Source organism: Rhagoletis zephyria, unplaced genomic scaffold, assembly GCF_001687245.7.
Source record: "Rhagoletis zephyria isolate East Lansing unplaced genomic scaffold, Rhagoletis_zephyria_1.1 Rzeph_scaffold_03101, whole genome shotgun sequence".
Classification (NCBI taxonomy): Eukaryota; Metazoa; Arthropoda; class Insecta; order Diptera; family Tephritidae; genus Rhagoletis; species Rhagoletis zephyria.
This window is the reverse complement of record NW_016160185.1, coordinates 26,848-39,641: the sequence shown is the minus strand read 5'-3', so window position 1 is coordinate 39,641 and position 12,794 is coordinate 26,848. Positions and strand designations below refer to the sequence as shown.

The following is a 12,794-nucleotide window of genomic DNA, read 5'->3' as shown; positions in this document are numbered from 1 at the left end:
AAGTGTGCGCTAGCGCATTAAAATGTATGGGTAGCATTGTTGTAATTTTTGGGCTTGCGGATTCGCAACGACAGAATCGCACCAATGTGCGCTTCGCTTTATAGTATTTTGTACGATTTGGGCACGCCGAGTGCGAAAATACACGAAATAAAGGGAAAATTGAGTGAATTGTACATCGGAAATCGACGCGAAAAAATCGCTCAAGTGTGCGCACGTTTGCGGATTCGAAGTTAACAGCCGAATTCGCAACGTATTCGAAACGATGGAATCGCGCTAATGTGCGCTTCGCTTTAAGAAACGACTTCCAGCAGAAATTAGTGATAATTTGTGATAATTTTCTGTTAAGAAACCAAGCTACTATCCACTTAAATGAATTTTACCAATGTGGCAGCACCGGTTTGTTATTGGTAGCGGGTGTTTGTGAAAGTACCGTTAGCAAATGCTTGTTTTGATTAAAATTTATATAAAGTTAAAATTGTGGTTTTGTGCATAATTAACTAAAAAACGGTTTATTAAATTAAATAAAAAACATCATAAAAGCAATCCAGTCTCCTACGTGCAATATACATCATTTACAAGTAAGTGCAAATCTTCTCTAGTAAATTTCCATAGAGTTCTCAAATAGCTTTCCCAAGTCCTCCCTGCTCTGCTGGCGTGGTGCCAGTTTAGTTATACGCTCCTGCGGCAAAGTACCTTCCACCAAAGCTGGAATATCACCACTATTGAAGCCCAAAGCATTCAGTCCATTCTCAATACCAGCGCGTTGCATAAATGAACGTACTGTGTCAGCCAAGATACGACCGGCGTCGGCCAATTTCGCATTGCTGGTGTCTGCGCCAAGTATTTGAGCGGCCTCCAAGTGCCGTTGCGGGCATGCGGGCGCCGTGAACTGAAATACAGCTGGTGCACTTATGACTACCGATAGACCGTGTGGTACAATTGCATGTGTATCCGCATAACCCTCGGGCCGGTAATCACGTACATTGCCGGAGATTGGATATGACAGCCCGTGACAAAGGTGCACACCAGCGTTACCAAAGCCCACACCAGCCATAGCAGAGGCGAGATGCATTTTTGAACGTGCTTTCTCATTGTCTGGCTGGTAAATAGCATTGATGAAGTTATCCCGTATTATTTGTAGTGAAAAACGCGCCCACACATCAGAAATAGGATTGCGACCTTGGTAGGGAGGACGTAGGCTAGGGTCAGTAGGTGCGGGGCCACGTTCGCGATAATCTATGGCAGTGAAGCTTTCAAGTGCGTGACAGAAAACGTCGAAACCACAAAACGCAGTGACACGCTCGGGTTGTGTCAGTGTGTGCAGAGGATCGATGATAGCTGGAAAGGTAGGAAGTTAATATAAAACCAAATTATAAGTTTCACCTCGTTCTGTACCTAATTTAGGTTTTAAAAGTTTACTGGAGATCCCAGTTTTCGCATGCAACTTTTTGTAATCAAAAATTGCTACACCGGTAGTCTCAGAACCGGTGCCTGAAGTGGTCGGCAGCGCGATCAACGGTTTCAAATCGACGTTTATCTTAAAATACAAGCAATAATAATACAAAATGACATGTTCAAGGGAATCAGTTTCTTAAATACCTCTTTGCCTTTGCCAATCGGCTTGTTCACATAATCCAAAAATTCCGCCTCCCTATCACAAGCGAATAAATTAGCTGCTTTGCAAGTATCAATTACGGAGCCACCACCAATTGCTACAAAAGCATCAAATTGTTTTCCCCTTGCGAAGGTCGCAGCATCCCATAAACTTGCGTCTGTCGGTTCAACGCGAGTCTTGTCATAGACTTCATATGCTATGCCATGACGGCTTAGCGAATCAAAAGCTGTGCGTACACTAGGTAATTTTGCAACGTTCACGTCAGTGACCAAACAAACGGACTTTGCACCCCAGTTGCGAAGATCGGCACCAAGCTCTGCTGAAACACCTGGACCAAAACGCACCGTTGAGGAAGACATCTACAGGTTCAAAAAGAGGTTACATCTTATTTTCAACTAGTTAAATAACCGATTGCGTCCACCTCGAATGCATATTCCATTTTGCCGGTTCGATTGGCCGCAGCCAGTTGGTCGGTGCCCGAACTGTAGCCATGTGAATGAGCCGGGCAGCTACAGCTAAACGAAAAAGTAAACATTTTGTTTGAATTTATTGATCAGAAAAAACTTACGATTTGCTAACAATGGCTTGCATTAAATGAACTGCATTTTTTCGCGACATTTTCGTGGCACTTAATTTAACTAAACTTGTGTAGGTATGTAGTATGCGATCAGCTGCTTGCACTGATAAGATGCTCAATCGGCTTTGTTATCGAGGAGCTGTGGTTCTTTTAACAAACGCAATTATTGATCAACTAAGCGAAAACTTGTAGTACTGTATGCTTATATGCAATAGGTGCTCTCTTAGTAAGCACGCAGCGAGCAGTGTTTATATTTTAGATTTTTTGATCTATTTAAGCCCAAAATTTCTCTCTGATAGTAGTTTTTTGGTTTTTATTTACATTTGCAGCTTTTTAGCAGAATGGAGAACTTAGAACTCTCTTTTATGTTTGATGAGGCCAATTTTGAGCATGATTTCGCTGGCGATACCTATGATTTTGAAAGTTTATGGGATGAATACGGTGCAGAAGCTCAGCAACGTGAGGAAGAAATGGACTTGCAGCAAAGATTTCTCAAGCAACTGAGAATCTCAGACACATATAACGAATGATTGATCAACGCCGGCAAGGTACATTTTTATTTTTTTAATTTATGGTATATGATATATCAATCATATTTTTTTTTTTTATATTTTAGAGGATGCTTTCGTTTATACATTTCAAAATTATTTGTAGCATTGACCTAAAGTTGATTTAAAACCTTATGGCCTTGGGGTATATTGAAAGAGCTTTATAAAATGACATTTTGATAAATTTTTCAGTTTATAAACCTTTTTTAAAGCTGCTTTATTTTGTATGAATAAGGTCATTAACTTTCATGCGTCGATTGGTAAATCATAATTTTATGTTATGTATTTTAAAAATCTGCCAAGTTACATGCTTGGAAGCCGTTGTCCGTTCAAATGTGATGTATGATCATCTGTACAAATTAGCTATTTGCAGCAAAACCATTACATATATTTATTTAAAACTTTTGTATACACGACAAAAACCGATGATAAATACTAATTTTTTATTTATTAATTTACTTTTCGTTTATTAATTTATGTATAAATTATTAAATGTGTCATATTAACATCTTAAAAAAATATGGTCGGATTGTTATTATTAATTATATAATATATATTTTTTTTAAATTAATTTTTGTTAGTTATTGTCATATTTATTAAGATTTTATACTTTCGTATTAAAAACTACATATAAGCAAACATGCGATATATTAAACTCTCAACTCAGAAATGAGTCTTTCGCTTAATATACATACTTAAATAGTTTTTAAAAATGTTAATACACATTTATCATAAATTTTATTTGTCAGTGCGATCATTAGACAATATGGCTCTCCAACACTTTTTAAATTTAAACAGTTGTATGTAGTATACTTTTAGTACATGTATGTATATTTGACTTTTGTAAGGTCAGTCCCTTTTATATTGTATATACTTGAGACAATGTCTTTACATCACACATATTTTGTACATCAAATTGTTAACTATTTTTAAATCATTCGATATATTTATAGTTAAAGCGGGAGAACCTGTACCTTTTAGTATATCAAAAGTATATAACTTTGGTTATCCCATTTAGATTCTTTGTATGTAAAGTTGGTTTTAAATAAATATTTCACACTATTTTCAAACAATAAAACTATTCACTATTTCAAAGCCATATTTCCTTTGGTTTGCCCTTTCCTTTTGCCTTTTTCCAATTTTTCACTTTTAAAAACATTAAATTTTCTCTATAACTTTTTTGTTTAAAAAACACTAATTTTTTCTGCCACATGCTTCTGTTAGTTACCCAAAAAGCGTAATATATTCTATAATGACCACGAGAATCGCAATTTACCAAGATATTGTCGTTTTTTACTGCAAGTGACTTGCCACGTTGTTGTCCTTGTTATTATTGTAGCAGCATGTTCTCAGGGATGCACCGTTCTCATGATTCCCGACCAGATTTTCCCGGTTCGATCTGGTTGCAAAATATTGCTCCTGATTAGTTTATAATTATCATCTTAACATCAAGAACATTTTAACATCTATCCCTTCAAACATTTTTTTGCGGCACAAAAATTTGTTTTTCAAAGGCAGATAAATTTTAAAACCTACTTAAGAAAACTGCCCTTAAAGTCGAGACGTAAATTTTTGCTAAAACTGTTGTATTGACTCTACTAATTATATATATGTACATTGTATGTACCAAAACGCCTCTGCGTCCTTCTTGTCTACGGCGACCACACAGGCGCAACATAATTCATAACCGGCCGCCCGCTCGCCTTGTAGTTATGTTTTCAACAGTGATGTCGCCTAAAGGTAGCCCATATTTTTGGAATAGTTGTAGCATACGGACAGCTTACATTTAACTTTACCTCTTACCCTCAGTTTGTAGAAACGGTTGTTGATTTCATGGGGAAAGTTTTATAGCCTTATTCTGTATCGCGAACGATTCGTCTGCAGAGGAATGTTATCCCCCAATTCTGTGCACCTGAGAAATAATAAACCTTGACCATTTGTCAATAAATTTGCGCCTAAAACTACGCCGATAAGATTTATCTGTATTTGCTAAATTTGTTTTGCATTTTAAAAGCGCCTACAACTAAATTTTTGCAGCATAATTTAGGAACAAATTTATTGACAAATAGTCAAGCTTGACAATTGGTCAAGTGCTCAGAATTGGGGGGTTAGACTTTTATATAATATCAATAAAAAATTAGTCAATGAAAAGAATAGGGAAACTGGTCAAAATGTCTCACCGCCACTGTTTCGCATATACCCACCAAACAATTTTTGTTGTCGGCAATAAGAAAACGTGTCGCCCTCGGAAACAAATTTATTGCTGGCAATATCGCCACCGTATCGATTTCCTATTACCAGTCGTTCCAAAACGTCCGCCGAAGGCAATTCGACTGGGCGAGTCGTTTTCTTATCGCTTCAGGAGATATTTGGAATAATTTTTAATACTTCATTTATTTTTTGTATACAAAATTGGAATTTAGAAACGGAATTATTTCTTCCTTTCGCTAGACGCTTTTGGATAATACTGTTGACGCGAAGATTATAAGTTTGGGAATTTTTGATAACTTATTAATCCGAAATTGACATAAAAGAAATGATGTTGCCGATTTGTCACCACGGCAATAAATCGGTGAGGCGCTGATTGGTTGCCATTGCCGATTGTTGCCTATTTCTCATGTTTTGCATGGTGGGTACTGTGATATTTTACTATGAATTTATGTAACTACTAGCAGACCCGGCGAACTTCGTCCCGCCCAACATTTTTTTTGTATTGAAACATTTTCGTCCAACATTTTCACTAACAGTTCACGTTCATGATTTTCAGTGACGTATTTATCTTCTAATGTTGTTGCTGTAGCGGCTACAACAACCCCGCCCAGATCGGTTAATATCTCAGTCGTTGTCGTCAAGTTCCACTAACGGCAGCCCTAAGAAGCGTGCAGCCTCAATAGGGTTGGTCCACAGAGACAAAGGCGTTAGGGTTGTCGGGTTTTCCGGGCATACGAAGAGATGTTTCCAGTCAGGTGTCTCTCCGCATGCCGGACACTCATTTCGTACATCTGCGTTTAGTCTGCTCAGGTATGAGTTTAACCTGCTGCAGTAGCCAGAGTGAAGTTGGGCTATTGTGGTTCGTGTCTCCCGAGGTAGATGAAGCTCCGTCTCGTCAATGTCCGGTGGTTGTGCGCCTAAAACGGCATTCACAGGTCTGGAGTCTACATAACTCGAGACCTCCCTGTGAATGCCGTTGAGGGCCTGTCGATAAGCTGACGGGCCCAAAGGTTCTTTAAGGAGCCTCTGGACTATTTATCTTCCAATATTACGGTTTGGTGGTTGTCAGAAGGCATATTTCTAGCAAAAAAGTATACGCATACAAAGATACGTAATAGCTTCAGTGTGTTTGAAAGGCGCCACGCCCCCTTTTCAAATAACCCCAATTTATGTATGGGATTGATTTCCTATATCTCCATACCATGTTCGAGTACTCTACCAACCATGAACACTTGCAGAGATATGCAGTGTGAAAAATTCGGGTTGTATGGGATGTGCCACGTCCCTTTTTCTAATAGCCCCAATTTTTCTACATGACCATGTGATTGATTTCATATATCCATACCAAGTGCCAGTACTCTACCAAGAACACTTCCAGAGATATACCTACAGTATGAAAAATTAGGTTTGTATGGGAGGTGCTACGCCCCTTTTCCAATAACTGCAATTTTTTTTCCATGAGTATGAAATATACTTAACATCCGAATCTCATACATACCATATATGCACAAATAATTTCATAAAGATCGGTCCAGCCAGTTCGACCACAAAAACCGTGACACGAGATTTTCATATATACATATATATATAAAGCAATTTAAATTTTGTGGCAGTTTCATCTTCTTTTCGGCACTATTTTTGAATACCGTTCGTCACCGTCGATATTGCGAGCGTGATAATGGTGATGGCTTATGGTTCATCACGCACCACACCGTGCAGTATTGTCTTATAGAAGCAGACATCGATCGCAGGGATACTATCCTAGAAAGTCAGGGTATTGCTATCCGGTCTGGCAAGCTCGAAATATTTAACGTTTATATACCCTCTGTCACCAGCTTGCCGGCAGGACATCACCCTGAAATAGGTGCGCTCCTCACAGCTCAAAATCGTATGGTAGTTGGTGACTTCAACGCACGGCGATCTTTGGCATTCAAACCCGTCGAATGATCGACACTTGGTTGAGCAGTGAGACAAATCGACATTCTGCACAATGAACGGCGAAGCACCCACTACGATTATTGGCAGCTCTAGCAGATAGCCGGACATAACAATTGTAAGCGCTGGTCCGATAAACCATCTGCCATAGTTATCTCGACCGACAAACCTGCTGACTTTGCTTCCGCAGAATACCGAACCTACGGTGGTCCACAAAATAATAGGAGTGCGTTATTTTGGTCAGTTTTTGCTATTTGTCTTTTGTTTATTTAATGTTTATTATTTTTATACAAAAGTCAAGCTGGGTATACAACAAACAACGAATAAATTCAGATTTCAACCTTTGTACAAAAATTATTAAAATTCTGTAAATTTTCACCAAAATATCAAACTTTTTAATCAGAATCTTCAGAGAAAATTCTGGTATGCAGTTTTATAGCCCATTCAATTCTAGTCTGAAGAAGTGCAAGTTTCAAGCTGCTAAAAAATTCCGTTGATTTTTGAGAATTTTTTCGGTTGAAGGTGTTTCACGTTTTTTCCATACAAAGTATGTTCGACAATTTTCTTTTATATGGGGACAGTGCCAGCAAAAAAAATTGCCAAAAATCAACGGAATTTTTTAGCAGCTTGAAACTTGCACTTCTTCAGACTAGAATTGAATGGGCTACAAAACTGCATACCAACATATTTTCTAAAGATTCTGGTTAAATAGTTTGAAATTTTGGTGAAAATTTGCAGAATTTTTATAATTTTTATACAAACTTGAAAATGTAAATTTATATGGTGTTTGTTGTATTACCAGCTAGGCTTTTATAAAAAAATACGAAACATTAAATAAACTAAAGACAAATAGCCAAAACAGGTTAAAATATCCCACTCCTATTATTTTGTGGACAACTGTACGTTAACTTTACCAAAGCTGATAGAAAAGGCTTGGGGGCAGTTACTAAAATCTCTTTTTCTGCCCTGATGTTCACGCAGGAGAGCGTTTATTCTGCTGAGTTGTCACTTCTGCTACAGCTCGCTTCATTGCCTCTGGATGCCTTTCAGACCCCTGTTCGATATTCTCAGCGGAAGCGGCGGTCCAAGCCGATGATCGCGGCAATCTTCGTCCGGCCGATTCCAGAAAACCCCGTGTTAGGGTTCTCAACACGAAGATTTGGCAACTTTTTAACGTACATAAGCGGAAGAAGTGGGAGGAGCATCTGAAGACTACTTCACCTATGGTGTACGTAGGCTTTGGTCAGCCGTGAGGTCACTATTTAACCCGACGAGGCGCGACGACAGAGTGGAAATCTCTTTCGGCGAACGCGCTTCGTCGGATCCGGAGCAATTCGTCAGTTATTTTAGCCGACAGCTCACGCGGCATCCTCCGGACAAAGCCAAACGTCGAGTGACCAGAAGGCTGCAAAATCCACCAACACCCAGCACGCTTTTTGCTTTCACCAGCGGTGAGGTTTAAAGCCATAGGACCTGACGAAATATGCATGCTGATGCTGAAAAAATTGGGTCCTGCGGGATTAGACTACCTCACCAAGGTCCTCAAACTCCATGGCTACTATCATAATTATGGATATCTGGAAATGGGGGGAGTTACCTTCGATAATCTGCTGTAAGCAATTCCTGGTGGAGAATCACAGACACTTGCACTAAATTTGTAACCAACTTCCCGATGAGCTAGAGACTATAAACTTCAAACCTAGCACAGAATCTGATGACAATGCAATATGAAGGATAAATTAGTCCGCTCGGTAGCGCAAAAGTCAATATATTTTCTAATCGACCGTTCTAAATTATTTCGCTCAACGTAAACTGTGAAATTTTTGGGCAAATCTTTTGAAGGCATTTCAAAATCTGCAGCCGGATTCTAAAATTCGCAATCGCTCATTTTGATCGCCGAAAATTGTTAAAAGAATAGCAGGCGCGCCCAACAACCTGCAACCTGAGGGCCCTTTTTGAGTTAGTAATTACATACAATTCATTAAAAAAAAAAAATAATTATATTTCACGTGCCGTCGTCCCTTATTTCCCTATTCTTTGATATGCCCGGGGGTCATTCTGAGCTATTAGTTCCAGCGTTCCACGGAAATTACCATTATTGGGTGAGTCGAGAATCTCACCAGAGCCAGGAGAAGCAAGCTAGGTTCCGCAAGATGTATTGATGGTGTTGACATATATTTATACCTATCGATCTTTTCTGTAATCTCTGAAAAATTATTTATTTTTTTGTTCTTTCGTAATCACATGTTGGGGGCTCTGGGCCGATGCCCTTAATCCCGCGCTGCTCATACTGTCAGATTTGGCTGATTACGCATTGTACTGTTAGGTTTTTATGTTGTATACTTTTTGGTCACACTGCTTAGAGAATTTATGCTACGAGAAACGAGTTTAGCGATTATCAGAATCCCGCTGCAAAAAGCTTAATTGAAAGATCATTGTATATTGTTTTTTCCTTTTCTCGAAAATGCAGATTTTATTGAAATTTTCCCTTTAATCAAATACAGAAAGTTTTGAGTTCGTTTCACAAATCTCTGGACTTCGTAGTACAAACTTTAACTTCGAGAAAAGTTTTATATATGTTTTTTTTCCTGTAGTATCTATGTAAATAATAATAATTATATAATTATCCAATTTAATTTACTTCGAAATTACATTACAAAAATAAGTTTTGTTAAAAAATAATTTAAATTTCTTCTTTCACGCTCTCTGCATGTGGATAGATTTTTTTTTTTGCATTCGAAATAAAATATATACCAAGGTAATTAAATGTATGTATGTAAATACATTAGGTTGCATGTATGTATGTATATACATACATACGTTATAAACTAATATAAAAAGATTGTGGAAGAATTTTTAGTGTATGTAAATATTTTTAAGGTAGTTAGAAGCTTCAAAGTTATGTAAGATTTCACTTACAACATATATTACAGAAAACATTTATCGTATATATGTATATATAAAGTTACTATTATTTATTAATTGTGTATAAGTAATAAAATTAATTTTTTACTCTTTCACCAAATGCGAATTAACCTCTTGTGTCTTTTTTCTTCTATACAACAACAAAAAAACGCCCAGGTCTTCTTTATATTAATTTTGTCGTGCGAATAGCATACTGAATATTTTTGGAGGTATCTACACATCTACACGTATTTTTTTTTCAAACATGTAATCCTCTTTAGTTCCGAAAATTTTCAAACCATGGCACTAAGTATTTTAGGTATTCTTTGAAAGTCTTTGCTTAGTATGTTGTAAATTGATGGAATGGGTTTGGCGTTTTTTCCACTATCTTTAAATTAATTGTAAATTATTTATATAAAATGCTTTCAGTTGCTTTGTGTAAGACAATTATTAATTAATTTTGATCACTTTTTTCACCTTCTCCCTTGCGTTAGTTCGTAGATCGGTTGGCGTGTTCTGTTAATCAAACTTGGGAGGGAAATCGAAAAAATTAAACAGAAATAGTTAATTTTTATGAATTTTCATGTCTCGTAGTTAAGCTTATTTAAGTACTGCATCAGTTTAGTAACGTAAAATAGTATTATTATGTTTTGTATTTAAGTATGATTCATTATTAATACTTGGTTCCCGCCTTGTTACAAATTTCACATACCTACATGTATATGTATGTATTTCGTTTAGTGTGCGTTTTTCTCTGTTTTAGTTGTGTTTTGCATTTTACTATTTTTCATATTTTTATTATATAGTTTTGCTTAAAATTAAAACATTTTAATAACAAGTGGTTGTGTTTTGAGTTTTGTTTTTTTCTCTTTCAACTCCCATGCCCTTTTCACATTTACTCATCCAGTTCCCAACAACTGCTATTAGTATGGGCTTCAATTCCTCTTGTCTAAATTTGCCTGCGGCCCATTTATGTTCGGCCTCTTGCCTTAGACCTGATTAATTGGTGCATAGCGATGCACTTTCGGTACCTTCGGTTCCTTTACCTTAGGATTGATTTCTTCGCTAAGTTTCTGATAGACGATCGAGTTGTTGGAGGAAGCCAACAGCGCCATGCGATAACGTTCGCCACGTTTACGCAACATAACCATAACGATCTTGGTGATGACGGCCAAAATGATGAATAGGCATAAAAAGATCACAACTGCGGGCACTAGGAATCTGGAGCCTTCATAATAGATGCGACCGCGTTCAATGATAATTTCCTCTTCGGCGTTGTTTTCGCTAGAGTCCTCGCCATTCAACAAGAATTTATCTACAATTTGCAATAAAATATAGTTTATAAAGCACGTATTTTTTAGGCATTTTTTTTATAATCTGTACACTGTACTTACTCAACAAGAATTCATCCTTCGTTTCTTTATTCAGGTTCACTTCTTCGACGCGCATGCCAAAGTCATGCAGCTTAGTAATGTCAATCTTCTTTTCGATGTCTTCATCGTTGCTCTTTTTACCATTGTCGTCTTCATCGTCATCCTCATCATCCTCGTCGTCTTCATCTTCGTCATATTCGCTATCGTTTTCTTCCTCCTCTTCGTCGTCTTTGCTCTCCTCGGCGGTGTTCTCGTCCTCTTCCGCACTCTCCTCATCCAAGCTACCCGCAATAGACACCTCGCTGTTATCTGTATCCTTCAGTATCTTGTGTTTATCGTGCTTTGTGTTCTCCACAATCTTCCACAGACTTCTTGCATCGTCGTCCAACACCTTGTCCGCCTGCTCGATGCGTTTTTCCAAACTCTTCTGCTTTGTCTTGCTCACAGTAGTCTCTTGACGGCGGCACACCTCATGCGCCAGCGCAGCCCAGTCAGCGTGTGGTTGATATTCGACAATTGCGTCACCTTCGAGATTGGCAAGCGTTGGCAGTTTGTTGGTACCTAAGTTGGGCGTAAGCGATACGTAGTTGATGAAGTCTTGGAAGTCTTCGTTGCACTTGAGTGGGTTGTGTGAAATGTCCAGCGTACGTAGATTCTTGAAGCTGCGCACATCTCCGGAGGATACGCGTTTAATTTGATTGGACGAGGCATTGAAGCTACGCAAAGTGTCGTAGAATTTGTATTTACGGCCCATGCCATATTGGTTCTCGGAGAGTAACGAAGTCAGTTCACAATCGCTTACGTCCAATTCGCGTAGTTTGCTCAGTGGCATGAAGAGGCGCACGGAAAGTTTGCGTATTGGGTTGCCGGCCAGATTCAGTTTAGTCAGTTCGTTGTTGTTCATGAAAAGGAGCTCATCCAAACGGGCAATCAAATTGTTGCTCAAGTCCAGTTCGGTCAGCTTAGTAAGGCTGATGAAAGTGTCACGCTCCAAGTTGTTGATGTTGTTCCAGGCGAGCTTCAATGTGGCCAAATGTGGCATTGTTGAAAAGGTTTTGTGGCCGAGAGCGCNTTGAAGAAAATCATGGCATTGACTTGATCTAAGTCGTTGATAGACAGATCAATATGACGCAAGCTCTTCAGCGCCAAGAAGGAATCAGGCTGGATGGTAGTAATGCCATTACCCTTGAGATTAAGGTTAGTCAGGCCAGTCATTTTATCGAACATGCCATGATGGATTTTCTTGATGCTGTTGAAGCTAAGATCGAGTTGTTGTAGATCATCGGTGCCAAAGTGTAAGTCGCCGGTAATAGAGTTGTATTTCAAATGCAATATAGCAAGCGCAGTGCGGTTGAAGACGGTGGCAGGCAGGGTTTTCAGCGCGTTGTAAGACAAATCCAATTCCTCGATCGTCTCAACGGAATCGAAGACATGTTCGGGAATCTTCTGCAAGTTATTCTGTGACAAATTAATGTAGACTACATTTAACAGTTGCGAGAAAGCTTGTGGGTTCAGCTCCATTAAGTTGTTGCGTGACAGATCCAGTTCCTCAATGCTTGAGGACTGGAAAAAAGAAGTAATGATTAGCAGAAGTTTAAGAAATTAAAATGTTACAGTTGTTTAAACCATAT

At 38.4% G+C, this 12,794-nt stretch overlaps 2 protein-coding genes across 2 annotated transcripts in view; both read right to left on the bottom strand.

Moving 5' to 3' along the window:
* Positions 1 to 374: 374 nt before the first annotated feature.
* On the bottom strand, positions 375 to 2,362 carry T3dh (Type III alcohol dehydrogenase). Its single transcript, XM_017623261.1, has 5 exons — positions 2,184 to 2,362; positions 2,037 to 2,130; positions 1,600 to 1,974; positions 1,396 to 1,537; positions 375 to 1,338 (listed from the first exon to the last, which is right to left on the bottom strand). Exons 1-5 carry the CDS (start codon positions 2,231 to 2,233, stop codon positions 596 to 598), a joined length of 1,404 nt encoding a protein of 467 aa, XP_017478750.1. The 5' UTR covers positions 2,234 to 2,362; the 3' UTR covers positions 375 to 595.
* A 7,611-nt stretch (positions 2,363 to 9,973) lies between these two features.
* Gp150 (leucine-rich repeat domain-containing glycoprotein 150) overlaps positions 9,974 to 12,794 on the bottom strand; it is a 4,530-nt gene continuing 1,709 nt past the window's right edge. The window contains 3 exon segments of the mRNA XM_017623260.1: positions 9,974 to 11,105; positions 11,185 to 12,229; positions 12,232 to 12,726. Coding sequence (XP_017478749.1) covers positions 10,780 to 11,105; positions 11,185 to 12,229; positions 12,232 to 12,726 — 1,866 coding nt within the window. The 3' untranslated portion in view covers positions 9,974 to 10,779.

Bases quoted from the DNA above. Each gene is read 5' to 3' on its own strand.
- T3dh (XM_017623261.1), bottom strand. From the start codon at position 2,233: ATGTCGCGAAAAAATGCAGTTCATTTAATGCAAGCCATTGTTAGCAAA. The intron at 2,131-2,183 runs GTAAGTTTTTTC...TTTTTCGTTTAG, and splicing joins CAAGCCATTGTTAGCAAATC to CTGTAGCTGCCCGGCTCATT. The intron at 1,538-1,599 runs GTATTTAAGAAA...TTGTATTTTAAG, and splicing joins CGATTGGCAAAGGCAAAGAG to ATAAACGTCGATTTGAAACC.